This window comes from Pholis gunnellus, assembly GCF_910591455.1.
Source record: "Pholis gunnellus genome assembly, chromosome: 19".
Lineage (NCBI taxonomy): Eukaryota > Metazoa > Chordata > Actinopteri > Perciformes > Pholidae > Pholis > Pholis gunnellus.
In genome coordinates this window covers 19,136,357-19,164,141 of record NC_136546.1, presented here as the reverse complement: position 1 = coordinate 19,164,141, position 27,785 = coordinate 19,136,357, and the positions used below count along the sequence as shown (strand labels likewise).

The 27,785-nt window shown below is 42.1% G+C and overlaps 3 protein-coding genes across 6 annotated transcripts in view; 1 reads left to right on the top strand and 2 right to left on the bottom strand.

The window, feature by feature from the left end:
* Positions 1-11,970, bottom strand: part of LOC306711080 (uncharacterized protein) — a 25,715-nt gene extending 13,745 nt beyond the window's left edge. The window contains exons 1-7 of the mRNA XM_079179862.1: positions 11,301-11,970; positions 6,851-7,063; positions 5,789-5,839; positions 4,614-4,739; positions 4,470-4,496; positions 3,413-3,439; positions 560-2,587 (exon numbers count right to left, since the gene is read on the bottom strand). Of these exons, the coding sequence (XP_079035988.1) occupies positions 560-2,587; positions 3,413-3,439; positions 4,470-4,496; positions 4,614-4,739; positions 5,789-5,839; positions 6,851-7,063; positions 11,301-11,319 (2,491 nt within the window). The 5' untranslated portion in view covers positions 11,320-11,970. The remainder of the gene's footprint in view (positions 1-559; positions 2,588-3,412; positions 3,440-4,469; positions 4,497-4,613; positions 4,740-5,788; positions 5,840-6,850; positions 7,064-11,300) is intronic.
* znf512 (zinc finger protein 512) lies at positions 11,748-27,785 on the top strand. Of its 3 annotated transcripts, none has more exons than XM_079179861.1 (16): positions 11,748-11,814; positions 18,043-18,176; positions 18,258-18,313; positions 18,496-18,554; positions 18,950-19,524; positions 19,870-19,959; positions 20,200-20,304; positions 20,526-20,650; positions 21,494-21,580; positions 21,825-21,923; positions 22,013-22,180; positions 22,269-22,466; positions 22,886-22,987; positions 23,324-23,386; positions 23,528-23,626; positions 24,224-27,785. In XM_079179861.1, the coding sequence occupies exons 2-16, from the start codon at positions 18,077-18,079 to the stop codon at positions 24,941-24,943; spliced, it is 2,646 nt and encodes an 881-aa protein (XP_079035987.1). In that variant the 5' UTR covers positions 11,748-11,814; positions 18,043-18,076; the 3' UTR covers positions 24,944-27,785. The 3 variants fall into 3 exon arrangements, with proteins under 3 accessions (XP_079035987.1, XP_079035985.1, XP_079035986.1); XM_079179859.1 differs by lacking the exon at positions 11,748-11,814 and adding an exon at positions 16,677-16,893; XM_079179860.1 differs by lacking the exon at positions 11,748-11,814 and adding an exon at positions 17,290-17,413.
* On the bottom strand, positions 12,470-15,464 carry LOC306711871 (uncharacterized protein). Of its 2 annotated transcripts, none has more exons than XM_079180935.1 (6): positions 15,331-15,464; positions 15,034-15,059; positions 13,934-14,125; positions 13,486-13,688; positions 13,322-13,340; positions 12,470-12,721 (listed from the first exon to the last, which is right to left on the bottom strand). In XM_079180935.1, exons 1-6 carry the CDS (start codon positions 15,366-15,368, stop codon positions 12,627-12,629), a joined length of 573 nt encoding a protein of 190 aa, XP_079037061.1. In that variant the 5' UTR covers positions 15,369-15,464; the 3' UTR covers positions 12,470-12,626. The 2 variants fall into 2 exon arrangements, with proteins under 2 accessions (XP_079037061.1, XP_079037062.1); XM_079180936.1 differs by having other exon boundaries at positions 15,216-15,355.

Here is a 27,785-nt window from a genome sequence, read left to right as displayed (position 1 = left end):
TATATGTATTGTGATATACGGGGCAACGTGCTGGGATAGGGACGGTCTTAATATTTGCCAGTCAAGGTGTCCATAATTAGAAATTAATGATCTCCTCGTCGTCCATTAATTCCTGAAAATGGACACTTCATTGGTCATTATCCCTTGATTATTAAAATTTTGATTAATCCTGATGCAATATCAATACAATTGGCTATAAATTAGAATTAATATTACTGTTATCATTATTACTGCTGTTATTGTGAGCACATTTTGGTACTCTTGTTTTATTGTTATTTGATTTAAAAAGGCACCGTAACAGTAGAATAAAAAGATATCTTATACACTACTCATCCACGCTTACTCTCCTTTTCCATCATTTATTATTGCTTTGATACATAATTAATATTGATACATCGTCGACTTGGAAGGATATTTCAGCCGTTGACCTTTTCTTCGTTTGATGTCTATAAAGTTAATTTGAATGGACACCTGCCAGCCAATCAGAAACAAGGATTGTCTTTGGCTATAAAGTCTAAAGTAAAAAAAGTAAAAAGTATTCAATAGTACTGGACTATACCTGCTAGCAAGACTTCATCAACATCATCGTCATCGTCGTCGTCGTCGTCTTCATCATCCTCGTCTTCTTCATCCTCGCGACCTAAGGATATGACTTCTTTATCATCATCATCATCGTCGTCGTCTTTGTCAGCATCAACAAATGTTTCTCTTTCGTCTTCTTGGTCTACGTTGAACTCAAATGAGCTGGAATCGATATCTTCATCATCTTTATCCTCATCATCGTCGGTTGTGTCATAGGAGATGTCTTCACTGAAGACGGTCTCTTCATCTGTTTGAAGAGCAACGTCGTCATCGTCATCTTCATCGCCCAAGACTCCGCTGTCTGTGCTCTCAAAGGGAGGCAGTTTCTCCTCCTCTTCCTCCTCCTTATCATCATCGTCGTCGTCATCGATGTCTTCTTCGATGACATCATCGGGTTTGTCGTCATCATCGTCGAGGTCAACGCGGACGTCTTTGTCCAGGTCGAAGTCGAGGTCTTCGTCGCTTAAGTCACTGTCCTCCTCATCATCTTCATCGTCTGCAAAGTGCTCAGAGGAGGCGACGGAGATGTCCTCGTCTGATAGGTCCAGATCATCATCATCATCATCATCCTCCTCATCTTCGGCAACTTTGACAGCCTCGTCCAGGTCTTCATCATCATCAATGTCATCATCATCCTCCGCAACAGGTAAAGAAGGAAGATCTTCTTCAGCTAATTTATGATCTTCATCATCTTCATCATCCTCACTGGCTGCAAGAACAAGATCAAGCACCAGGTCGTCATCGCTGTCTTCTGCAATGACGTCGTCGCTATCAGATGTTGCAACACCCTCAGCTAATTTGTCGTCTTCATCGTCTTCATCGTCGTCTTCGTCCCTCTCGTCGTCGTCCTCACTGGAGAGAAGTGCAGATCCGCTGACTTCTGAGGTGTCAGTGAACGCATCGTCACTGGTATCGCCTTCGTCGTGTTCGTCTTCATCTTTTCCGTCATCTTCATCGGGCAGGGCTACGTCTTCGTCACTGTCTTTGACTTCAACAGGAGCGTCAGACTCGGAATCAGGAGACACCGCCGACTCTTCATCCTCAGAAGTGGAGATAGGTTCTGGAGAAACTTCATCATCATCATCATCATCATCCTCAGCATCAGCGGCTGCAGGTTCAGACTCTTCTACATCATCTTCAGCAGCAGCATCTGTTTGCTCTTCCTCTTCCTCATCCTCAGCATCAGCAGCTGCAGGTTCAGACTCTTCTACATCATCTTCAGCAGCAGCATCTGTTTGCTCTTCCTCTTCCTCATCCTCAGCATCAGCAGCTGCAGGTTCAGACATTTCAACATCATCTTCAGCAGCAGTATCTGTTTGCTCTTCCTCTTCCTCATCATCATCATCCTCAGCATCAGCAGCTGCAGGTTCAGACTCTTCAACATCATCTTCAGCAGCAGTATCTGTTTGCTCTTCCTCTTCCTCATCATCATCATCATCATCATCCTCAGCATCAGCGGCTGCAGGTTCAGACTCTTCAACATCATCTTCATCAGCAGCATCTGTTTGCTCTTCCTCATCATCATCATCATCTTTGTCAGCGTCAGCCTCTTTCACTTCATCATCATCATCATCATCTTCTTCATCATCATCTTCTTCTTCATCAATTTCCGCTGCAGCTGCTTCCATCTCTTCTTCCTCGTCTTCATCCTCATCTTCCTCCACCTCAGCAGCTACCTCCAACTCCTCTTCTTCCTCCTCCTCCTCCTCCTCCTCCTCCTCCTCCTCCTCCTCCTCCTCCTCCATTCCTTCCTCCTCCTCCTCTTCGTCAGCTTCTTCCTCATAATATTCTTTATACTCCTCATCATACTCCTCTTCATACTCATCTTCATAGTCCTCCTCATCCTCCTCCTCATCCTCCTCTAGTTCTTCCTCCTCTTCTGCATACTCTTCCTCCTCCTCCTCCTCCTCTTCCTCCCCTGCAACCTCCCCTCCTTCTTCTCCTTCGTCGTCTCCCACCTCTTCTTCGTCCTCCTCCACAACTTCAATCACTTGCATTCCTGTAACTGTAAGAAACATGTAAATGTAATTCTAACTGTTAATGTAATAATGTTTAATTATAACGTAAACATAAATCAAACAAATCAATGAAGCCGTTACAGCTGCGTCACATGACACACCAACTTAACTCCGCCTTTACACTCACAGCAGATTACCCTGAAGCAAGGAGGGCGCATGAATGAGCAACTTCAATGTTACACATCAATATGTATAGTTCAGAAAGCAATGAAATAATAACTGAAGTCATAAATATGCAGCAGTTGTGGAACAACGTACAGCCTAGTCACACAACGTAATGAGTTAACTTAGAGTTGCAGGAACTGATTTATTTCGCCCACTTCTGGGCAGCAGAACAAGCTGCAAACACAATATTGACAAATATATATTATATTAGTGATTTGGAACATTTTCAGAAGCTACGGGGCAACATGATCATTCATTTTGAATCATGTTTGTGTCAACCTGATACATTTAAACCCATTATTCTTTTAGCTCTGTTTTTGGTGTGAAATATCTGTCACTTTAGCTGCTAAATGCTCAACTATGTCCCCCAGCTGGTCTCTAACTGTGTCTGGCTGCTGTTTGCTGCTGAGCAAGTATAGTTTTACCGTATTTTTTACAGCTTTTTTACTAAAAACTATCCCATGAGAGCCGTGAGAGCGACCCACAACAGTAAAGTTGCGACCGGTCAGCTAAACAATGAGCTTAAACTTAAACTTAAAAGCCGAGCTGCAGCATCGGGTAAAGTAATCTCTGAAGATGCTAACACTTAGCTTGTGAAGTTAGCTTTGAGAGGGAAACTAGCATCCGATCAACCTAGAGGGGCATACCTTTACTTCGGGAGGGTAGAAATTCTCCTAGAACACAGAAAGAGAAATGTTAATCAGCAACTAAACCAAAGTGCACATTTAACAGGATCAAGCATGTTTCTGTTTAGATGCTAATTCACATCAAATACAGTTTTAACAGAAGTTTATTAGCTCAGTGGAAGCAGTTAGTGAGAAACAGACAAGCTTCTCATCAGAAAGGTTATTAGGGCAGCAGAACAATGAACACATACCTTTAAATATTGCTAGTATTTTGATTCACTGCCGTCATTACTGTTACAAGGGTGAGGGACAGGATTGATTGTATCCACACGTTCATGGAAAAATAATAATCATAAAATACCTTTTGCTTTCTTAATCTTCACCTCCACTTCCTCCTCCTCCTCCTCCAACCATGTTGAATCTTTGAGATCGTTCATACATCAAGTTAGCATGAAACTCCATAATAACAATGCCCCCAGTCCCTCAGCCACACGTGTTATGTATTTCTATTGTCTATGAAGGCAGACGATTCCTGCAGTGGCATCATTATCCATCTTTAGAATTTTCACCCATTGATTTCAGTTTATTAGATAATATTTGCCACCCTTAAGGCCTTTACACATCGGGATTATGACGAATAAACAACACGAAAATGCCAAATTTGTAGCAAAAATCAACCTTTTATCGAAAGAAATTAGGTCATTTTTTCGCCGCGCAAAAAAAGTCATGACAAAACATTTCCAAAAATATATTGAAAATATATATATATATTTTTTTCTATATAAGAAAAAAACGCTCCCTGGTGTGTAAAGGCCTTTACAAATGAAAAGTATTGCCTGATAAAGTCAACTGAGGTCAAACTTGCAGTACATGTGCTGTTATGAGTTGCATTAAAGCAACAAAATCCCTTTTTGTGAGATGTTTGTTTGAGATTATGCATTTGCTAAAAGTACAACATAAAGAACAGCACATGTAATGCAGCGCAGCATGTGTACATGACATTCACAGCGGCGAGCGAGGCTGCAGCACAATGACGACCGCGACAGGAAATGCATCAAAACGTTGCGTCAGTACAAACCTTTTTTTCTCACCGCGTAGAGATTTCCTAGGAAAGAGGAGAGGAGTAAAAAAAAAGTCACAATTTCATCAACATTTTTTACAAGAAAGCTATGAGATGCATGCACTGTTTTGTTTCTCAGCCATGTGTACATTGACTGCATACCGTCATCGTCTTCAGGAGCAACCAGGTTGGTGACAAATTTTAACATCAGACTGATCACGTTTGTCGACTCCTCCACGGCATCGCTCACCACCTTCATGGGGTCCGAGCCGATCTTGCTGAGGCCTCCTGGTGAAGCAGGGACACGAGTATACAGTCATCCAGTTGGATGGAAGTTGTTTTTTCAAACGTATCTCCAGTTTCAGCCAGAGTTTCTGTGCTCTTCCTCAAACATTTCCTCAATGCAGACGTTCAGCTGCATTGAGGAAATGTCAGAAAACATCAGCTCTATAGCAAAGGGTTAAACTGTGGGGGGGGGGGGCTACAGGAGCTGAATCTGGATTTCAGGAATTGATCAATATTCTGTTGGGAACAAGCATCACCCACCTTCCAGTTTAACCACAGTAAAGGCCTCATACTGTACATCACATACTGCTGTGCAAAAAGCACTTTGACCCTCTTTCATCAAGTTATTACTCATGGCTTCTTATCTGATTCTTCTCATCACATTTACGTTTTTAATTTAGCTTCATACTAAACAGACTGGGAGTCTCCCAGCGCTCAAATATAAACTCAATTCCACGACAGTTTTGATGAAGGAGGACCGGACACTTTAGAAACATGGTTCCTTTTCAATCAGGGCGGTTTAAAGAGATCTGAACCACCGGAGAAAACTAAATATTGTTCTCCTTATAAAGACATTAAGTGATTCATATTATCTCTGTCTCCAATGCATTGTTCGTCAATTAACTTACATTCGGCGGAACCACAGAGAATAGTTTTTGCATATTTCTACGTTTTCCGAGCCCTGACTGCAACCAGATCCACACAAGAAGCCATCAGACAAAATAAACGAAAATATAGCAGTCAAATGCGTTTTAAAGGCAGAGATTTCAGATGAGGTTGATTCATTATGTTTTGGTAAATCAAGCTCACCTGAAGCAAAATTAAAAACATCATAAATATTTCTTCTTCACAAACTAAACAACATCTGGAATAGAACACTGTCAGTATCAGAAGCTTGCACTGTACACTGTGCTCTGTTCAGGACCTTCTAGCATTGACAGCTAATATTAGCAGTCGATGTGAGATCATTGGTAGTTTTTTTATCAGCGCCTTTAGAAAAAGCTTCCGCTCTGAGGAGGAGGAGGAGGTTAGTAGCAGATGAGGTGCCTTGCCTCTACGGCCTGAATCCTTTAAAACCTTCCTGACGACAGGAGGTGGCCGACCTGGTTGGATGAGAAACACACGGCAATAAGCAAAGACATCGAGCAGAGTGAAGCAAAGAGAGGATTTCCATGATGAAGATGATGAAGGTGATGATGTACTGACGCCTGTGACATCGTTACATGAATTTAAATTAATAACTGTCAGAAAGAGCAAAAGAGAGAAGTTGATATTTCTATTGATATCAACCGATTTGTCGTCCTTTGTTTCAAGGTGAAATTGTGAATATGAATGATATTTTATTAGCAGTATTGTAGTCTAAGGTCGACGTTTAGTCACGTTTCTTGCAGGACTTTCTACTAGTTTACAGTAAGAATCATAATTTAGGGAATAAAGGAGGAATAAAGTCAGATGTTGATGTTAAGGTTAGAACATTGAGTGGAGTTGAACAGGAGAGAAATTAATGAAGTTTTAATGTTGTGAGGAGAAATGGAACCAATGCTTGCAACTTAGTAATACCAGTAATACATATGAACAAGTAAAATCATTAGTTTTTATCCACAGGGTACTTCAATGTGCTGTACAACAACATTAAGATAGAGAGAGAGCACTGTAATGAAGAAAGAGAAACATTCATAAGACAAAATATAACAATTAATAAAAACGTTTCTCCTTTTTTTAATGAAAATTAGCCTTTAATGCACAATAACTGTGCAGGCGTAGTAGTCATTACTAGAAACGTTAAACAATTCTGAATAATGTGTTACATTGCTGATCATATAACACACAAAGACAGCTTCTCAGTAGAACACCTGCTTGTTGCTGTTGGCTCTGTTTTATCTCTTCACGTCCGTCTTTTTTCAAAATAACTGACCCTCTATGAAGAAACATTGACCTCAACCTCGTCTCACAGTATCAAAGCAGAGGCTGATTGATAATGTGAGTAACACTATCATTATTGAAAGCATCATTTCCCATTTGCTCGGCTGTGTGTGTGTGTGTGTGTGTGTGTATGTGTGTGTGTGTGTGTGTATGCAAACACATCATGTTTCAGAGCAGACACCTCTCCTCACCTGAGACGGTCTTGTAGTCCATCAGGTCAAACATGATGACAAAAACACAAGACCACGTAATGATCAGAGCCAGAACCAAGATCCAGGCTAGTGGGGAGCTGAAGGTGGAGTGGAGGTCGTCCGTAAACGTCTTCTTGGGCCCGCGCGCAGCCGCCGACCCCGCGTCTACGTTCTTGCTGTCGATGACCATGGTGGTGGTGGTCGATGACCGTGCTGAGGAGCGAAGAAACTGTGATCAGATACGGTGCAAGAAATATGACCGTCAATGGAACCGTTTTTATTTCTTATTCCCTGAGTATTCTATATATGCTACATTGACAGAAATGAACACTGCGAGCTGTGTGCCATCATGTGTACTAGAAGTAGAAAAGGTTCTCAGACTTTGTACTTGAGCAATAGCAGCAAAGTGTAGAAGTAAAAGTCCGGCATTTAACATTTTACTGGAGCAAAAATAAACAACGAATTAGCAACGCAACACATTTAAAGTCGCACAAATAGAAGTACTCATTGTGCAGAATGGCCCATTTCAGAATAATATGTATTATTGGATTATAATGATTGATGCATTAATGTGGAAATAGTTATTAAAATAAAGTAATTAGAGTTATTAAATAAATGTATTTCTTGTTATTCCACTGTCCTAATATTAATTTCCTAAATTCAGTGTTATGCAAATATTCTGTCAGCAGCAGTTTACGTTAATTTAATTGCTTGTATACAATGAAAGCGGAGGAAGTGTTTTCCTTGAAAGTGTTGGTAGGAAGTGGAACGAGCAGCGTTTGTGGTCAAAAGGTCAAATGTTACATTTCTGACACTGTTACAAACAGACTCTCCCTCGTGTTGTTATTACAGCCAAACGGGAACCAGAGCAACCTGATTCGTTTCTAAATGAGTTATATGGCTTCGGATGATAAAATGCAGTGAGAGACGACAAGCACTGAACCTGTAACACTGATAGTGGATCGGCTTTGTCAGTTGAACTCAGGCACACTGTGGGTGCTTCAGTGCTGTCACTGTGGTTGTGTTAGTGACGCTCAGACCACCTGTCCGCTCTCTTCAGCTCCCTGTTGGCAGCGACCGAAGGTTTCTCCATTACTGCTGACTCAAGCAGCTCGGCCGCATTCTAACCACACACACACACACACACACTCACACACACACACACACACACACACACACACCTCTGTCTATCCTCATTACTCTGCATGACTCCCAACAGGTCAGTTCATATACGAGTGATGACGAGATGCAAAAACCTCCCGGTGGCTACAGCGGAAAGTATCATGTTTCTCTTACATTTTAATAGTTAGCATGCTAGCTAACCAATGCTAACAAACAATCAAGCTGACAATACCCATCAACAATGTACCCTTGGCCATGTTATTAACTCATACACTCCATAAATATACACAAACTACACAAAAACATATAGAGATTGCGGTCCCATTGCTTTGGACTTTTGAGGAGGAAGAAGTTTATTTCTAACAATAGTCACAACCGATGGGAGGCTTCCTTGATGTGGCGGCTCAAGAAGGACACTTCAGTAGTTGTTGAGTGAGAGAGTTTTGCATCCTCTCACAGGCTTCTCTGGATGGCTTTGATTACGTAGAGTTCCGCTCTCCTGAGTACTCACTTCTCTATTCAGGTTTCTGCACCGAAGTTCATGAAAATCAGACCCACGCCACAGTTTTTGACTGAGAATGCTGACTGGTCAATCCATCCAAGACTTCGGCCCACGACAACATATCTTGATCAGATTTTCAGTTTTCAGTTTTGTCATGTTTGGCTGTACTAAGGAGATCTTCTAATGATACAGCAATGAACTACTGACACCTTCACACCATGGCTTCCACTCACCCTTTGACCTTTCCTCAGGTGCACCTATCAGCCAAAAATATCACAATCTTAATATCCAGATTGTCATAAAATGTACTCGTAGTGACCACTTTTTGGATGCTACACTGAGCGTTAAAACATGAATAATGTGTTAATCTTTCCATTCTTTGAATGCCTCTGTTAACCAGCACTTTTTAAAACCCAACTCTAAATGGTTTTGACCAGCCGTCCGTGTCCGATTCCTCCTTTTATGGCTGACCTGTCTCCACACTGTTGTTACTCTCTGGGTATCCATGACAGCCCAGATCAGAGCAGTCATTAGGAGCCTGTTCAGTCAGAAAACAGGGGGAGTGCAGTCATAACATTTCCTTAATGAGTGCACAGAGCTGCACGAAGCGCAGCCGAGACCATAAAGATCCGGCTGGTTGAGTACGGCGGTTGCTCATAATCAGGTCAGGTTTCCACGTCTCCAACTAGCACAGGGCTCGTGCATTTGCTGTAATGTTAGTGTTGACACTGCAGACTCTCCATTTACAGCATTTAGGATGCAATAATGAGTGTGAGGAAATGGATTACAGGACGTGCAGACATCCCATCCTTGATATAATGCAATACAGAAAAGGAATCGCAAAGCCTCGGCCCATTATTTGTTAATCTATACAAAAATGTGCACAAATACAAAATAGATGTTAGTTTTCCACCTTCTTCCACGAGACTTCTTCTATTTTAGAGTCACACATTTATATTGGATCTGCCTCACAAACATAAACTCACATCCCCCAAGTATGGACCATTTCCACAGCAGACACGTTGTAAACAAAGTGTCATGACTCCCATGATTACTCTTCAACACACTTGCTGCCAAAAACTACATGAGCAACTATATATTCAATACTTTTTGAACTTTTTGAAAAGTCTTATACATGGAAATGCATGGTCGTATCAGAGCATTTCATATTTACACAGCAGAATCAAGCTACAAGATGTAACACGTTTTCTTTCTTGTGGGGAAGCCAAGTGCAGTTTCCCAGTAAAATCTGAGATTCAATAATAATCTTATTTTTAACATGATGATGGGATTCCATATTTTTACAGTCTGCACAAGTCGGTCCTCATACGAGAGTGAGGAGAAACAAGAAATCAACAATTCTAGAGAATAAAACACGTACCACGCGTCTTATTCGGTCTTAAGAAATGAACATTAACACCATAAGAGCATCATTTATTAGCATGGAAGTTCATTCTTGGCTCATTCTCTCAACTCACTAACTTTTTTCGGAGCTTTTTAACCAAATGACTTCAGCAGCGACTGGAGTCTGAATCTGTGTTTGAATTGAACTTCATCATATTTAATCTTGAGAAAACGCAGTGAACACATGACGTTACATACGTTTTGTGAACACAATGAAACAGTCTTCGCTCGAGGATAATCCTCATCTCGTTGTCTTAGCAGCACCCACACAGGTGTTATTCTTGTTAATCAGATCTCTTGTCAGGTTGAAGGTGAGCAGACCAATTTACTCCGTTTCCACCTGTGGCATGTTGAAATGTCTAATAAAGAAAGAGGCCAAGTACAGAAATATATTCAATAAACCAGAATTAGTGAAAACCACGGAGCCCCAAAAAAGTCCAGAAAAGGGATATCTTTTATCTTTATCTTTATCTTTTATCTTGTAAGCACATTTATTCATTTACTCGGGACCGTTCATATTAATCAACATTTCAGTTTCTACCAGAATGTAAATGCTGTCTTTTGTCTTTTGTCCTTTTATCATTTTCATGTGTGCACAAGATAAAGAACTTGTTCCCACAAGATGATAACTTCTTCCTACAGGAGAGGAATATCACCTCTCTGTACTCTGTACACCTCTGTGTGTGTGTGTGTGTGTGTGTGTGTGTGTGTGTGTGTGTGTGTGCATGGGCATATAACTAATGTGATGGACATTTTTCGCTATCTTCATGCTAACTCCAAACCCACATGCTGAAACAGGGAGCTGTGTGAATGCTGCTTGGGGCACCGCAGAGCCTGCAGCAGCCGTCTACATTTACCACATGTATTGTATGTATGACTGGTATCGGACCCTTAGGCCTCTGGGACACATGCACATTCAGAAGTTCAGTCCACATTCACGCACACACACACACACACACACACAGAGAGCAACTGTTCCAGTGCTAAATTCAAGGTTCTAGAAGAAATAAGCTGTCACTTTAAATGGTTCACTTTATTTTAAACTGTTAACTCTTTATCTTTCAATAAAGTTCTTCCGTAAATTAGATACTGACGCTCAAACACGAGGCGTTACTACTACCGTCACCAATGCACATAAAAGTGCTTCTGGTTGCATGTGACGAGAAGTACAGTGTTGATGCTGACTGCTCCTATACGGCGCTGTAGATGTCACAGGGGTCTTAAAGCTGCATTGCAAATAGCAGACAGATACATGATAGCGCCATATTTTTAGATACTTCCAATCATGAAATTCCCCTACACACCAGACAGCCAAACATAGAAGGACAACACAAGACACACTGAAGGAGTTTAATATGTACACATGATGTCAGGCAGCCTTTATGTAATACGGTGTTGAAATTGAATAATGTGTTTTTTTACCTTCAACTGTTTCAGTCATAGCTACAGAACGGTAAATCCTTTGTGCAGATTAAGTCGCCATGAAGACAAATATTTATGGTAGATCCTGAACTCCTCCGCGCGCTTTTTTTTTAATCCCCAGTGTTTTAATTCCAATCCAGAAACGTCACGTTTGAACGGCTGCTGCTGAAGTTATGCAGGAAAAAACAAAAAAAACAAACCGGTAACGCTCTACACCTCTTTTCCCATTCTCATTTGTCAAATCTGTGTTTTTCCAAAAGTCAGACGCTTCTCATGGGGGTCCAAAAGGTGCCAGGTTGGTCGGGAGACTTCCGTCCCAGTGGATGAGGCCGGGGAGACGGACAAGACACCAAGTTAAGGTGGTCACTGTCTTTTGCCCTTTGCCTGGTTGGCGCTCCGGTTGTGGCGTTCCCCTCCCCTCCACCCTGCTCTGACAGAATTAGATCGACCACGGCGGACTGACGGGCGACGGAAGGGAAACAGAGAAGAGAGATTGAGAAGAGAGAGCTTCAAGGTAACTTTATCCCACCAGCCAGTGTGTTGCTGCTGGAGTCACGTGATCACACGTGTGGACGTTTGTTTCACACTAATAAACGATCAATCGTATTTGTTATTCTCTTCTTTTGATTGGTCTGAATAGAAGTCTGAACTCTAATTAGGTGCTGTTACATTCACGCCATGTTTCTGAGCCTCAGGGCCCCGAGAGTTATTCTTAGAGCGGCTCACTGCTCGCTGGTATTCTGCTTCGCCTTTTTAGGCCAGAGGCGTGACCTTAACACCCCATCGCTCCCCCCCCCTCTATGTTAACTAATCCCCCTCCTCCAGACTCCACCGCTCAGTGCAGAGCTGTCATCAAGCGGAGAGAGAGAGAGAGGGGGGGGGAGGGAGAGAGAGAGGGGGAGAGAGACCTGAAGTGCAGGCAATATGCTCTTACAGTTGAGTTTGAAGTGCCGTCATGACACTACAAGTAAACAGGACTCAGATCAGTAAAAGTGCAAAGTAAACAGAGTTAGAGTCGCTGTATGCTTCAAACCAACCAGGTCGTATGACCCACCACTTAAATCTACTTGTTATTATATATATATATATATATTATAAGACCTTTACCTCATTTTTGATAAGAATCCATATCAGAGATGCGACGAATGTACAGAGACAATCCACGATAATCACTTTGATCGGTTCATTTTTATTCATTCTTTATGAAGGAGCAACATATCATCTTTATCTTTAATAATCTTTATCTTTAATAGCACAGAGCAGCAGCAAGCCTTTTGTTACAGAATGTTTTGTCCTTTTGCCAAAGCCTTTATCATGTCGTGCGTGTTAGGGGTTAGCCTTCTTCTTTCCAACAGTGGTGACAATGATGATCACCACCGCTGCCACTATCACCACAACAGCAACTGTGATTGCCACAATTCCTAAAATAAAGAAAAACAATGAGTCATCCGGTATCATTTACATCTCAATATCCGATATCAGTATCGGTGCATCTCAAGTTCAAACACATTCAGAGCAATCTCCGGATCAACCCAGTTATCTCAGCAACTTATTCAGAGGGGAAACAAATGTGACCATACTCAAAATGTTCACACTGTATGATTTATGAGGAAACAGCCCTCCAAAATGAAGCGGTGGAACTCATGTTTACAATGTTTACTGAGGGAATAAATCAAAGAGAGAAGTAATAATGCATACAAGCATATGATGCTCCTTCTACGTCTCTGTACAGGAGTCACATGTAGTTTATTCTGATGGCCACAACTATGAAATAAGACCACATTTCCAGAAATGCAGAAGACTGAATTATTCAAACTGCACTCTTCTAATCGTCTTTTCACCACAAAACCACATTCCTTGTAACATGCTGTCTGCAGTTCAGCTTCAAGTTGTGATGCTTTGTTGCTCTCCCTCCACTGCAGCTCATCAAGAACATACAAATACACTAAAAAAACTGTAACTTAAGAATTATTTATTTAGCTTCTGTTTGATCTGAAATCTGAGGTGAATGTAACACTTACGTTTATTATACCAGGGAACCTGAAAGGAAGAAACAAAATAAGTAATATTAATTAGTAATAATGACACTGCTTCATGGACCACAGCAAGGATTCTGGTATCTCGGTCACTCTGCATTGATTGTGTGGAAACCTGATTGTATCAGATCAGTAAAAATAGTCGTTACCGCTGAACGGGAAGATCCAAGAAACGTCTCGACCTCGTGCCACGCTATGTCGTTGCGGTTACTGTTCAGGAGCTTGCGCTCGTGGAACAGACAGTCCACAGTGAGCAGGACTTTCCGGTTGGTCACCTGTCTCCTGCTTTCAGCTACAACGTAGTCAACATTGAAGGTGTGATGCATCACCACCAGAATTGCTGGTTTATCAGCTGTAAGCAAAGACGGCACGAACAAATGAGTCAGAAACAACATGACACGTCTTTCCTATTTATCTTAGAAGTTTCTTGCCGTTGTATTCATTGGGATTTTGTTTGCCACTTGGGGGCAGCAGAGCTGAATATGCATCCATATGTGTGGAGAGTAATTCTAAACAGTAAAGCTGAGATCTTTAAAATCAAAGTGATGATATGAAATATATATATATAAGAAACTGGCGAACGAAGGCATTTCCTACCTGGAATGTTTTCCAGGGCCATGCTGATGTCCGTTCCAACTCGTGAAACGACGGGACAGAAAATCACGAGGAAGTCACTTTCTTCAGGAGAGGCCACGTCAATTTTGCCGATGTGTTTAAGCTTTGCAATGTACTCGAGATGAGCGTTGTTAGTTTTTCCCGCCACGTGGACAAAGAATTTCTTCCCCGACACTAAAGATAGAGAAGAATGTTTGAGTCATTATTGAGCTTTACATAGTTTCAAAGAGAATCTAGTTAAAAAAAAAGATATTTAGTTAAATTCAGCAGGTTTTTACACATTCACAAACTGTATCACTTTCATAAACGGCGTAAAACAAGGGATGGGCGATACTGATATTTTATGAAATTGGAATGTGATTTTTCAACGTAATGGTCATTTTTGGGGGGAAAGTAACATCATTACACTCAAAGACAGATCCTTTACTTAAAAGGTGCAGTGTGTAGGATCTGGCGACACCTAGTGGTGAGGTTGCAGATTGCAACCACCTGAAACTTTACCTGTGTGCATGTAGGAGAACTACGGAGACCGACGCTTAAACATGTAAACAACACAAATGGCCCCGTCTTAGAGCCAGTGTGTGGTTTGTCTGTTCTGGGCTTCCGTAGAAACATGGTGGGTGCTCCGATAAGAGGACGCGCTCCGTATGCCGATATATTCAGGTGATTATACGCTAAAGAAAACATAGTTATTATATTCTGTTTCTGCCAATAACCCCTAAATGTTACACACTCTTCCTTTAAGTAAAAGTACTAATACCACACTGAATAAATATATATATATTAAATGAGAAAGGGTCCTGCTTCCAAAACCTTATTTAAATAATGGTATTTAAGTATTGGCAGCAGAAATGTACTGTAAGAATCAAAAGTGAAAGTCATCGTGCATCAAAATGGTCTCTGTCTGTGTTTTACTGTTAATATTACTGCTGCATTTACACTCAATCCTTCAGTTTGTCTGAAACCTTCGAATGCAAAATCACCTTGCAGTACTTGAGTAAATGTACTTATTTACATTCCACCGCTGAGTAGCTTCATTTATTCAAATAAATACAAATAAATAAGCAAACTTGTTTTCTCACCAGTAGTCTCTGCCTCGTCCATGTTTCTGAGGAGGAAAGAGAGAAAGAGGAACTTTAAGTCAACACAGTTAATAAAATAAAGTAAAGCTAAACGAGGCGACGATGTACATGTATCACAAACTGTGTTGTCACTGCTGCTCTGCACAAGCTTGAACGGGCCCAGGAGACACCGCTAAAGTTACCTCAGAGGCCAATAATCTCGATCGTCCTGATACATGGTTGAGATTCAGCAGTTCACAGGCTCGAACGGAATATTTTTTACTTTTACGAGATACTTTATAAGTTATAGTTACTTACGAAAGAGCCTGGTAATTTGTTGTTAACACTTCTGGCATATCCGTCTCAAATCAGCCAGGGAAGCAATAGCAGCTGTCAAAACGTACACGTACCCACCCTCTCGGTCGGTGCAACACTTTCACTTTCGCTTTGACGAGCACGCAGATACAATGAGGAAGTGCAGAGAGGAGAAGTGAAGCCAGTTCAGCAATAACAGAGGAGACGTGAATGCAGCAGGAGGAAGGAGGAACGGCACAGCTTTAACCCGGTTATCTGTGGAGTAAACATGCCTTTAAGTGTTCACTTACTCAAAACTGTTGCAAATGAAGGCGAACAACCACAGAGACCAACTTCTACTCACTCTTTCTTTATGCAACTTTAGCAGCTTAGTTCAAGATTTCTATCAGCTACATAATCTTAGCAAGGCAGTAAAGTATTGACAATCTAAAACACAACTCTTCAAGCTCATTTAAAGAGCAGCTTGCAGGGTTTTTCTTTTACTATTTGTACTTAATGGTACAGTGCGTTGCATTTTGGGAGATCTATTACCATTAATTTAATATAATATTCATACCTATGTTTTCATTAGAGTACAATTACCTTGAACTAAGAGTGAGGGGGCAGGTCCTCTTCACAGAGTCCGCTATGTTGCACCCAGGCGGCAACCTCGTGTTCTGCAGAGTGAAGCCGACGCGGAAGTGTTTTAAAACCTGCATTCTCTCTAATGTCCACCAGGGGGCGACTCCTCTGGTTGTATAGAAGTCTATGAGAAAATGACTCTACTTCTCTCTTGATTTATTACCTCAGTAAACATTGTAAACATGAGTTTATGGTCTCAATCTCTAGTTTCAAGTGTTCTTCAATACAGCATGATGTTCATTTAGTAAATGATGGTCCATTTAGAGTCAAATAGTCCATAAAGCAGGGTACGCTTTAGGGCGGGACTACACAGTGATTGACAGGTCGCTGCCGCCACCAGAGCTGTTTACGGCATCTCTACGTCACTCCTTCACATTCCAAATATGGTCACTTCCTTCATCAGTTGCAAAAAACTTGGTATAAATATAAAGCAGTTTATATACTATATTAAATACATTATAAAATAATATAAATATAAATCAGTTTACATAAAATATTATATACATCATAAAGTAATATATTGTCTCATGGCAGTGTTTTTTAAAGGCATGAACGAGGCCTTAAAGTGAAATTCCTTGAACGTGTAGTTTTTTGTACACATAGAAGATGATTGCGATCATGGAAAATCCGGTATTTCCGACAACCCGTGAACGCAGCAGCAGATGCGGGTCTTATTTGTTCCCTCCAGCAGGAGGGCGTTCCTCCGAACAACATCCAGATACAGTGTAGCGAACACTGCCGGTGTGCGTCCTTCATATCGAGACGCTGTCAACGCGTTGTGTGTTTTTTATCGGTTGTTGTTTTATCTAAAGAGTTTGTTTAACTCCCGGATCGGGGCCTTCCTCCATGTTAGCCCTCCATTGGTGGACGGAGGAGGAGGAGGCCAGGCGGACTCGGAAGACATGGAGGCTCTCCGTCTCTGCAGAGGGAGGGAGCTGTAGGACGGTAGGCTCGCGTTGCATTTTCTCCTCCTCGTTAAGAAACAATGAAAAGACCGAGAGGACAGGTTAATGTGCCTCCCGCTGGAGACAGCGGCTCGCGAGCGAGCTAGTTCTGCTTTTCAGCTGGACGTGTTTTCCTCTCCGTCGTCGTCAAAATCAAAAATGTTATTTTTATTTTTTATTTTTTAAATCCACACAGACAATAATGATCTTTACATCTGGTCCGACACATTAAAACAAATATATATTTATACATCGTTCACTTTAACTACATTTAGTGTCGCTCTTTGAAAGCCTCTGTGCAGTTTTTTTATTTTTTCAAGCAGCGGGTCAGTGGCCTTCAACATGATGAGACGCATCCACGCACACAACAAAGATAACACCGTTCAAATGTCACGCGTGGTGGAAATGCAACACAACGGGATGCTGCAGCGAGACACGGTTCTTCATTTTTAATACTTTATTTCTGCTGCAAGACCTTCATGGTGCCGCAGAGAAATCTTATTTTGCAATCCCGTTATAAGGTAATACACACACACAGTGGTGGAAGTAAAAGTAGTAACACTTCCAAAAGTGTGAGCATCAAAAAGTAGTCGTGCAGAATGTTATTTAGGAGTTGCATATATTATATTCCTGGATTATGATTAGTGATGCATGTGTTCATGACTTTATTGGTGCAGCTGGTAAAAATGGGGATAATTTGAAATACTTAAATATATGCAAATCATCATTACAGGATCTTTAAAGGAACCCCTCTGTTTGTTTTGTTGTTTGTTTTGTTGTTTGTTTGATTTTAATCAAAAGTGGTCAACATGTAAACACAGAACTTTTGATAAAAACTTTACTCTGCATCTGTGACGTTCTTGTTCTACATGTACATGGCACTTTGATTGAAGATAAATGTGAACATATTGCAAGATGAATACTGCAAGATGGTGAAGGTTCAGCATTGATTTTAAATGGTTACGGTTAGGCACTGACCTCCGATGGTTAAGATTAGGACCTGCCTTAACCTCGTCTATTTTTTCTATTTTTTTTTATCAGAACACGTAATTGTTCTTTTTGTCGTATAGAAATGTAAATTGTTATGACTTATGCAACCATGTAGGAAGCGTTACAGTAAGTGAAATGTGTGTTCTCTCTGTGTTTTCAGTGGTGATTTCTACCGGGGTGTTCTCTCTCCTAGAATGGACCCGGCACACATTGGAGGGGACATGTCACCTTTGTATGTGCCCAGAAAACGAAAATCCGTGCAGTCACAACCCAAAAGTGGAGTGCCATGTCCAGGTAACGAAGAAAAGAAAAGATGATCGTTCTGAAAATCTGTTTCTCTGATTTTGAATCAAGTTAAATGTTCCCTCCCAACAGTTGTTCAGCGACTACCACAAAGAACCTGTGACTTAAATTCAGTTGGATATCCCAAGGTGAGAATGACGCAATAAGTACCCAGCATGCACCCTGTTACATGCAATGATGTGTCTGATTTAAGCAAAGCGTCCAGATGTTATGAGGAAACGTCCATTTCCATCTGCTAATACTCCGAATGTGTTAACTGTGTGCGCACAGCTGGATCGCTTCTTCACAGTTCTGTACTTGAATGTTTCAGAATGACGAAGCTGAAGCCCGAGACTCTCTGAAGATGAAGAGGACTTATGGTAGAAAAAGGTAAGAGACACGTCGACTTGTTGCTTTGCTCATTGGAGATACTGAGGTTATTACAGATATTTATAATGATCTACAGACAGCATGTCTGGTGTGAGCAGGCAAGCAGTCCAAGTGTAACGTCATGTATTATTATTTATTTTATTTATTGACAATATTTAATCCAATAAAAGGTCATTATTTAGCTTTGTATGTAACGGCTCATTCTAAGGTAACAAAGACACGCCGATTCTTATTTTCAGGTGATTAAACACTAAAGAAAACATACTTTTGATTAATAATTATATTCCATTTCTGCCAATAAATCCCCCTAAATACAACACACTGGCCCTTTTTAAATAACTTTTTATTGTCGTTCCTAAAATAATAAGTGTTGATGGATTGTTTTTTTTCATCAGGTATGAGGACCTCCAGAGTGTTTCCATAGGAACAGTAGATTACCCAACCACCAGCTGCTCAGTGATGTCATCGGGTGGCCTGGCCAATGGGGCGGACCCCGGGTCCATGGCTCCGCCCACTGCAAGGCTGCCTCCGAGACTGGTGGGAAAGGATGTGTGGCCTCAAGGCCCCGAGGCCAGCAGGGAGCCGCCCCAGCCTCAGGACCACAGCTGGAACCCCAGCAGGGACCGGGGCCCCGTCGCCTGGGCCCCGGGTCGAGACCGACCGCAGGAGCAGGTCTGGAACTCCGGCAGGGACCGGGCGGGACACTCCGGTCAAGAACAGACGTGGATCCCGGGCAGGGACAGGGCCCACGGCGGACCGGACCAGGTCTGGATGACGGGCCGGGACCGGGGCCCCGAGCAAGGGTGGGCGGCCGACAGAGACCGAGGCCAGGATCAGGTGTGGAACGCGGGCAGGGATCCGGGGAGAGGCGGGCCCTCCTCGGGGCCGGAGCAGGCGTGGGGAACCGGCCGAAGCCAAGACCAGGGCTGGAGCAACACCGGCAGGGACAGAGGGCACGTCTGGAGACCCGGTACGTACTGGAACACCTTACAGCAGATAAAACCAGCTACAACTCAGGATATGAAGAATATAAAGTCAACACTAGATTATGGGATCCAACGAATGTGAAGGCTCAAAACTGGACCCTGACTGCAACAGCTCCTCTACTTTATATTTATACGGAGTGGCCTGTTCTCATACTGCCTATGTGTACATAAATAGTATGTAGTTGTACTGCCCAAACTAAATATATGTACGAGTGTTTTTCCTTTGTTCCTCGCGTGCATTTATAAGAGATATAATGTGTTCTTAGATGTAGTATTTTGGTCTTTTATGTTTGGAGAGTGACTTTGTTGTTTACGTGTCATTTTTGAAGACTTGAACATGAAGAAAGTCCTCAGAGTGGAGCTGGAGCGAGGCCCACCTGTTAATAACTTCTCACAGCCACCAGAGGGCCGAGACTCCTGTAAGTTACCGTCTGGTCTCACATTTAACGGGTCGAGCGTGAGACATTATTATTTATTATTCAGATTCTTTCGTGCAGAAATGAAGAAGTCGTGTTGGCTGTTGTGATATTCTTGGCAGCGTTCCCTGCACACTGATTGGAGGGGGAAAGCAGTTTTCCTGCCGTAGGATGAAGATATGAAATGACAAAAGAGCAAAAGAAAGAGCATTAAAAGTCTGTCCTCTAATGCAAATGTTTCAGATTCCGATGCAGCGAGTGTCGGCGAGGCCTCGACGGCTCCGCCCAGCGAGGACCAGAAGCCCCCCGTCCTCTCCACCAAGAAGGAGCCTCCTACCTATCCTCCAGGTGAGACGACCACTGCTGTGTATATCCATCCCCACTGTCTAGTGTGCTTTTCCCAGGGGAGAGATTCAAATATGGAATTGTACAATAAGGTTGTTTTCATTAACATAGAAATGACCATTAACCTGCTGCAGTAATAAAAAGACCTCTGACACAGAAGGATGTCATTAGATCCTCCTCCTGAGTGTGTGAAGTCAAATCTTCTATTTGTCGACGTCCACCAGGAAGTCAAGAGGAGCGATGGCAGCTCCAGATCGTGGCCAAAGGCAGAGTCACCTGTCCCAAATGTAAAAGTGTGAGCAGGAAGACTGTGGAGGGGCTGAAGAAGCACATGGAGAACTGCAGACTGGTGAGCAACGCTGTGTTTCTACTCCGACATTAGTCTGAATCATAAGCTGTTTGAAAGCGTATACACTTTAATGTACATGTATATGAAGCCCTCACTCGTACAGTATAGAAGTAGAGTAGAGTTACCTCAGAATGCCAGAGGTGAGGGAAGTACTCAGATCCTTTGTAAATACAGTCTAACAGTCTAAAAGTTCTGCATTCGCATTGTTCCCTCAGTAAAAGTACACAAGTATTATGAGCAAAATGTACCTAAACTACAAAAAGTAAATACTCATTGTGCAGAAGAATCTTTTTCAAAGTGTTGCATTGTTATAGATTATTCTGATTTTATCACTAGTTCGTCAACGTGGAGCCAATTGTAGATACTTTGTATACTACTGGTAAAAACTGCAATTTTCCTGAGTGGAGTAGAAGTGTATAGAAGTATAAAGAAGCTTAAATGGAAATACTCGTGTGAAGTACAAATACCTCAAAACTGTGATGTACTTAATTACATTCCATCACTGCTGAATACACAATCTGCTGCGATCAAGAGCAGTGTTTCTCAAATGAGGTGTACTAGCTCCCCTAGAGGTACGTTGGAGTACTGCAGGAGGTATGTGAGATATTTCAAAAAACATAATTTAAAAAACATAATTCCTAAAATAATTATACTATAATAAGTCAGTAAAATGATCTAAAGATAAATTCAAATAACTGCATTTTATGTTAAATGTTCAATGTCAACTGTCGTGATAATCCGGATGATGTTTGTCCAGACACAGATTCATTTGTGACCATCAGGTAAACACCATATAACCTCAAATAAAATGTGTGTGACGTAACTTTAATGTGCTGTGTGCAGCAACCCTTCACCTGTCAGCACTGTGGGAAGCAGCTGAAGTCTTCAACGGGGATGAAGTATCACATCATGGCTGACCACAGCCACCTGGTGAGACTGATCACCTGCTACCCCTCATCGTCTCTACCTTCTTCCATTTTTACACTTTTCCATATTGATTCATGTCCTCAGACACACAGTAAGGAGATCTTTCAGCTGAGTTATTCTCAGTTGAGGAGTCAACTAATCGGTCGTTTGGTCGACTAACGTCCAATTAGTCATGAATCTGCTTTCATGAAAGTAGATTCTGTTTCTTTGCATCTTACAAAATGTTCCAGCTGCCTCTTTTTTTCAGCCCTCAGCAGAAGATGCCAAGGACCTGGATGATCGTGCCATCAAAGACAAGCTGCGTAAAATCCTGAAGAGACTCGGCAAATTAAAATGCTCTAAAGAGGTAAAACTACAAAACGGGAAATTTATTAAAATATGGTAAGAAAACGATGATGAATCCACGGTGAAATGGTTTTCTTCTTCTCTTGTCAGGGCTGTAACGCTGCCTTCACCAGCATCATGGGCTACGTGTACCACATGAAGAAGTGTGGGAAGGAGGAGTCCGAGCTGGAGAAGATGCTGCTGAATTGCTCTCACTGCGGGAAAACCTACAAGTCCAAAGCCGGTCTGGAGTACCACCTGAAATCAGAGCATGCTCCCGTGAGTCCCGTGTTTTTATTTATCGTGTGCCGATTCAGCCGATTCAGAACCGTTTAATCCAATTGTTTCCCCCCTCCGGGTTACCCAGACGCCCCAGAAGAGTGAGGAAGACGAGGCCCTGAAGGCCCACAGGGAGGCGAACCCGGAGAGGACGGCCAGCGGCCGGGTGCAGCGAGCGTCGGCCCAGGTGGCCAACTTCCACCTGGCCGAGATCGCCAACAACGAGCTGCCCAAAGACTGGCCCAAGAGGAAGTTTCAGTCGGACCTGGTGCCAGACGACAAGAAGGTGAGAAACGGTTGTCTCACAATGGAAGGCGGACCCGGATGCGTGTTTGTTGTGTGTAAAGAGCTGGGCGGTCGCTGTCCTGGGTGCTGAAATGCAGCAGAGGAGCTCGATAGACAAGACGTTCTCCACAAAGCCAGGTCTCCTATTTTACATGTTGGCCACAGTCTATTTCTTTATTTAAGGCCTACAAAAGAGCTCATTTGTTTTTATTGTCATTGATTTGATGTGATTATTATCTTTTTGATTAAAAAAAAGATAGATTTAGATGTTTTATTGTGTAATATTCCCACAAACTCGTGGGACTGTAGGACGGTTGAGGAGCTGAGATAAGTGATGATAACAGTGATGTGAAGGCCAGACAGACGTTTGTACTGAGGATACCGTCACTGACCTCCTCTTCTTCGTTCTGGCTTTATCAGTTGAAATACACCCGACCGGGCCTGCCGGCCTTCAGCCAAGAGGTGCTGAGGAAGTGGAAGAACGAGGTGAAGCTGCAGAGGAAAGTCCATTGTCCCAACCAGGTAGAAAACATCATAGCTGGTGTACTTGTTTATTGAGTTGTTTGTGTATTTATATATGTATTTGATGTGTGTGCAGCCTGGTTATTGGAACAGGATGTCTCGACTGTAATAAGATTTAAAATATGATTTAACTCAGCATCTTCACTAAAACCGTACTATTGTTATACTTCGTTGACCGTGGAGGCATGAGAGAAAAACAAAGTTCCCTTCCAGAATTCAAGGTATCACAGGGTCGAGTGATTGATTATTAATCTGGTAATTTTGCAGGTGAAGTGTTCCTTTAAGTGTCTTTCTTAAAGGGCACAACCCTTAACACACTCTTCGTTTCTTCCTCAGGGTTGTGGCTCCACCTACACCAGTGTGTCTGGACTGAAAGCTCATCTGGGACTCTGCTCGAGGGTACGTCGGCTTTCTTTTCTTTATCCCTGAAGATAACTTTGCATAGTGACGTAAATATTGATACATTCTGAAATGTATTTAAAGTCTTAAGGTGTTATTAATCATTTCATGGCTCTTTTGTTGCCTCTCATCTCGTTTCAGGGCGACTTTGAGGCTGGAAAGTACAGATGTCTGATCTGCAATAAAGAGTTCAACTCTGAAAGTGGAGTGAAATACCACATCAACTCTGTCCACTCACAGGTAACGACGTAGTTCACGACCGGTAGAGTTGTTTCCGATACCGACATCTAAAATGCTGGATCGGGTATCGGTGAGAACGCAGGTCCATCTGATATCACGTGACGTCATTTATCAGCTCATTTAGGCTACACAGAAACAACAACAACAACAACAACAACAACAACAACAACACGTGTCTATTGCTAACTGATCCGTACATCCTACAAAGTAGTACAACACACCTGTGGTTAAACCATTGTTTTCCCTGTTAATGCTACATTGAAAATAACAAATCCGTGCTGAAACTGGCAAAAAGGAGAGCTAGTTAGCGTTTGCTGCTTTGCTAAAAAACTGAGCTAACAGCTAACGCTTAAAGAGGTTGCATTGACTTACATTATGATGCGGTTAAGCTCTATTCAGTGAAAATGTGTAATAATGACAAGATTGTTTTTTGGTTTAATCAAAGCAAATGCTTGAATACAGATCCATACATTTATTTCCTAATCATTTGAATGATGTGTTATACATGACAATAACGAGGTAAAAGGATAAGGCAGGTATTGGAATTCCGCATCCTTCCTGCTGACCTGCTTTGACCCCGTCTCGTCTTTCCAACAGGACTGGTTTGTGACGAACAAAAAAGCCTCCAAGAAGTTTCAGACGTTCCTCAAAAACCAGCCCAAGGATATTATCCATAATGTGGACAAGCAGATCGTGGAAAACTACCACCACCAGCATCACCAGCACCACCATCATCATCACCACCTCCAGCAGCAGCAGCAGCAGCATCATCAGCATCATCATCAGCAGCAGCATCACCACCACCACCACCACCAGCAGCATCTGCTGCAGCTCCAACCCATGCAGCACCCTCTGCAGCCGCTGCATCACCTCCAGCACCAAACCCAGTTCCTCCACCCGGAGCACCAGAGCCTCCCGCCGCAGCCGGACGCCGAGCACCAGCAGCCGATGCTCCACTACACCCCTTTAGAGCCTCCACCCGGACCCATGTGGGTGGACATGGACCAGGGGGGGGCCGGGCCGGGACCGGAGCAGGCCCCGATCGAGCTGGAAATGGCGGATGTTGAGAAACCCGGAGAGCACGACGGCGGGATGGCGGAGGGGAAAAGGAGAGATAAGGGGGAGAGGGGGAAGGCGGATGGGAAGCGGAAGGATTGCTTTGCTTTCGGTGGTGGTGGTGTTAATACTGGCAGCTCGTCCGGCGAATCAGAGGCGGAGCAGCGGGACAGGCAGAGACAGATCGACCAGTGGAATCTGAAACGTCCGGGCATCATGGAGCCCCTCCCCGAGGCCGGGAAGGTCCAAAGGATCACTTAAAAATAAAAAATGAAAACGTCGTCGTGCATCAGAGCTGATTTTTAACAAGAGGTAGAAAAAGACGCCGCGGAGTGTCCGTCCCTACTTCACGAGCTGAGACGTAGAACTGGTTTTCCACAAGACGAACCGGCGAGGAGGAGGCGGCTGACGACTGAGCTGCTATTTACGACTTTAAAAAAATGTTTAGAAGATGACGACGGAAACCTTCAAAAGAACCTCACAGAGTCAGCGAGACTACATACATACACACACACACTCCTGGTCCAGAGGCTGTTTCTGTGGTTGTCATTGAATAGCCTTGAGAAAACTGTAGTGTAGCGTTTTATCTGTGTGTTTATCTGTAACAGATTCTTTAAATGTGTCTTCTTCTTCTTTTGAAAACTCTTTGAAGAACCCTTCCTGTCTTTCTATGTTGACCCTTTAAAGGGGAATCGTTTCCCTCTAAGAGAGGCTGCTACAGTGAAGTATTTTATTAGACTCGAGTCGCTCTCTGAAAATATTTTGTGCCTCTTAAGTATGATCTGCATAACTTCATACTACGTGCTCACTACGTACAACTGATTGGCCTTTTCTGGGTTCAATTAATCTATCTTCAAATAGAAACAGGATTAATCTCACCGTGGCCCCTTCCTGTAACAACCTTTCACCAGTGAGATTTTGACTAAATATATATTTATTTATTTTTTGACAGTGAATGCGCACTTGGCCTCATAGCCGCCCTCCGTGAGCCAAGTCTGCTGGCAGCTCAAGAGTTTACAAAGAGTTTAAACAGGCAAATTACACATGAAGAGCAGGTCACATGACGAGTTAAAGCACATGCATCACAGTAGAGCAACGGTTCAACATTTTCTCGAGCTTTCTGTGAAACTTAAAAACGGCATCTTTTACTCTTCCTCTGCTGATGGAGCTCTGTTGTCGTCACTTGACCTGAGCCTGATGAAGAATACACACAAGATGGGTTTTAAACATTCCTCACAGGAGTTCAGTCAGCAGGGAAACAGAGTAACATGAAGCACATAAATGTGACGGTCCACTTATTGTTCATGACGTTAATTAACGGACTGCAGGTGACAGGAAGTCAGACGCGCCGATGAAGGAAAGCTAACATACCAAGCGTTTAACACTTTCTGTTCACTCTTCAAAGACCGTAATGTTTTTATCACAGAATATTTAACAGATAGCATGTAATGTTTATGTACTCTGCATTTTGTATCTACTACAGTGACGTAAGGTTATGGATGCTCGTCAGTCATTTGTTTGTGATGTTTTAACACTATTTAGTATGTTTTTTGTTTTTTTTACAATTTCTTTTTTGCATTCATGAATGTATTTTGTTTCCCGTCTGTTGTGCACTTACAGTAAACTGATTTCATCATTTGAAACGTTCAAAGAGGAGAACCCTTTAATCTGTCTTCAACAAACTATGTGAGTGATTCTGTTTAAAGTGCTTTAGCCTTCATCCCCCTCCATCAGATGCCTTTTGGAAGAGTTTAAAATAGAAAACCTCCTCGTACGTGGGAAGTATTTCAAAAAGTAAGATTTATTTATATTTCAGTGTGGATGTCATGACATGCAGTGATGTCTTCGTGAACACTTTATTCTCACGTCCTGTTTTCAGTCATTTCACCTCTATTGTGTTATTTTTAAACCATAAACGCACATTTTGCTGGTAGCTCAGTGTAACGACGCGTTAAACCGTCTTTTTGTTTGATTTACTTTAAAGTTACTGTGAGGAAAAATGACCTCACAAGTGTCTTAAACTCTTTGTCGTTTCCCTCTCGCTACAGTTTTCAACACTTAATAATGTTAATAAGATAAGTCTCTTATTTATTTATCACTATAGGTGGTGGTCTCCTGAAATGAAGCAATACTCACAACTCATCGTCAGTACTAATAAATGTCTATTGGTTGTAACCAAATCATCAAACGGTACTAAAACTCCTGTAAACACCAGAAACAAGCAAAGACTAGAAATCTCTAGAACTCTGACTTTGTGAAGCTGTTTGTTTTCCTGTTAATTGCTGTCTTAAGTTCATAAACGGTGAAATCCTTCAGAAACTGGCTCAAAGCTTCCCGTTGCTTCTTGAAATACTTCCCATGTGCACTTAATGCTTGTGACCAAATCTTTAGCGCCCGCTCGACGTTCTCCTCAAAGTCCGAGCGTTGGTATTTTGAGTGGAACGTTGCTCAACACCACACCAGTAAAAAGTGAAACTTATTGCATGTTTTCATTTGCACCTCGTGGTCTTTCCTGCCGTTACTTTATTTCTTCTTCTTCATGCAGGAGCGACGATCTGTGATCCAGATTTACTTAAAACTCAAAGCCTGTGTTGTTTAAGAACTGTACTTTAGTGCCAACAGGAGTTATTATCTGTTTGCAATGGAACCAAAACGGCTACAATATTACATTTGATTTGATCAATGGTGACCCGTTTATTATAGAGTACGAGTGACAAATTATTCCAAATACTGGGGGCTGAGTTGTTTTATTAACCGTACAGTAAATTAATGAGGAATGAAAATAAAGTTCTGACGTCTTGTGCCCCCATCATCATCATCATCTTCATCATCATCATCGTCATCCAGAAAGTAAATATAATCTAGACCAGATCTGAATAAAGGTTCAGTTAGCAGTCCTGTATCGTTTGTAAACACACAAATAAACACTTCATTCTATTTTTCTTCCGTCGTGTGCGACATCATTTATATTCAAGGTTTACTTGTTATGATCTCTGCTGAATTTATGTTACAAATCTGTACATTTAATATGTTGTTACTTGTTTGTTTTTTCATGGTATACCAGCATTGTTCTAACCACACGGATGATTAAAAGTTGAATTCA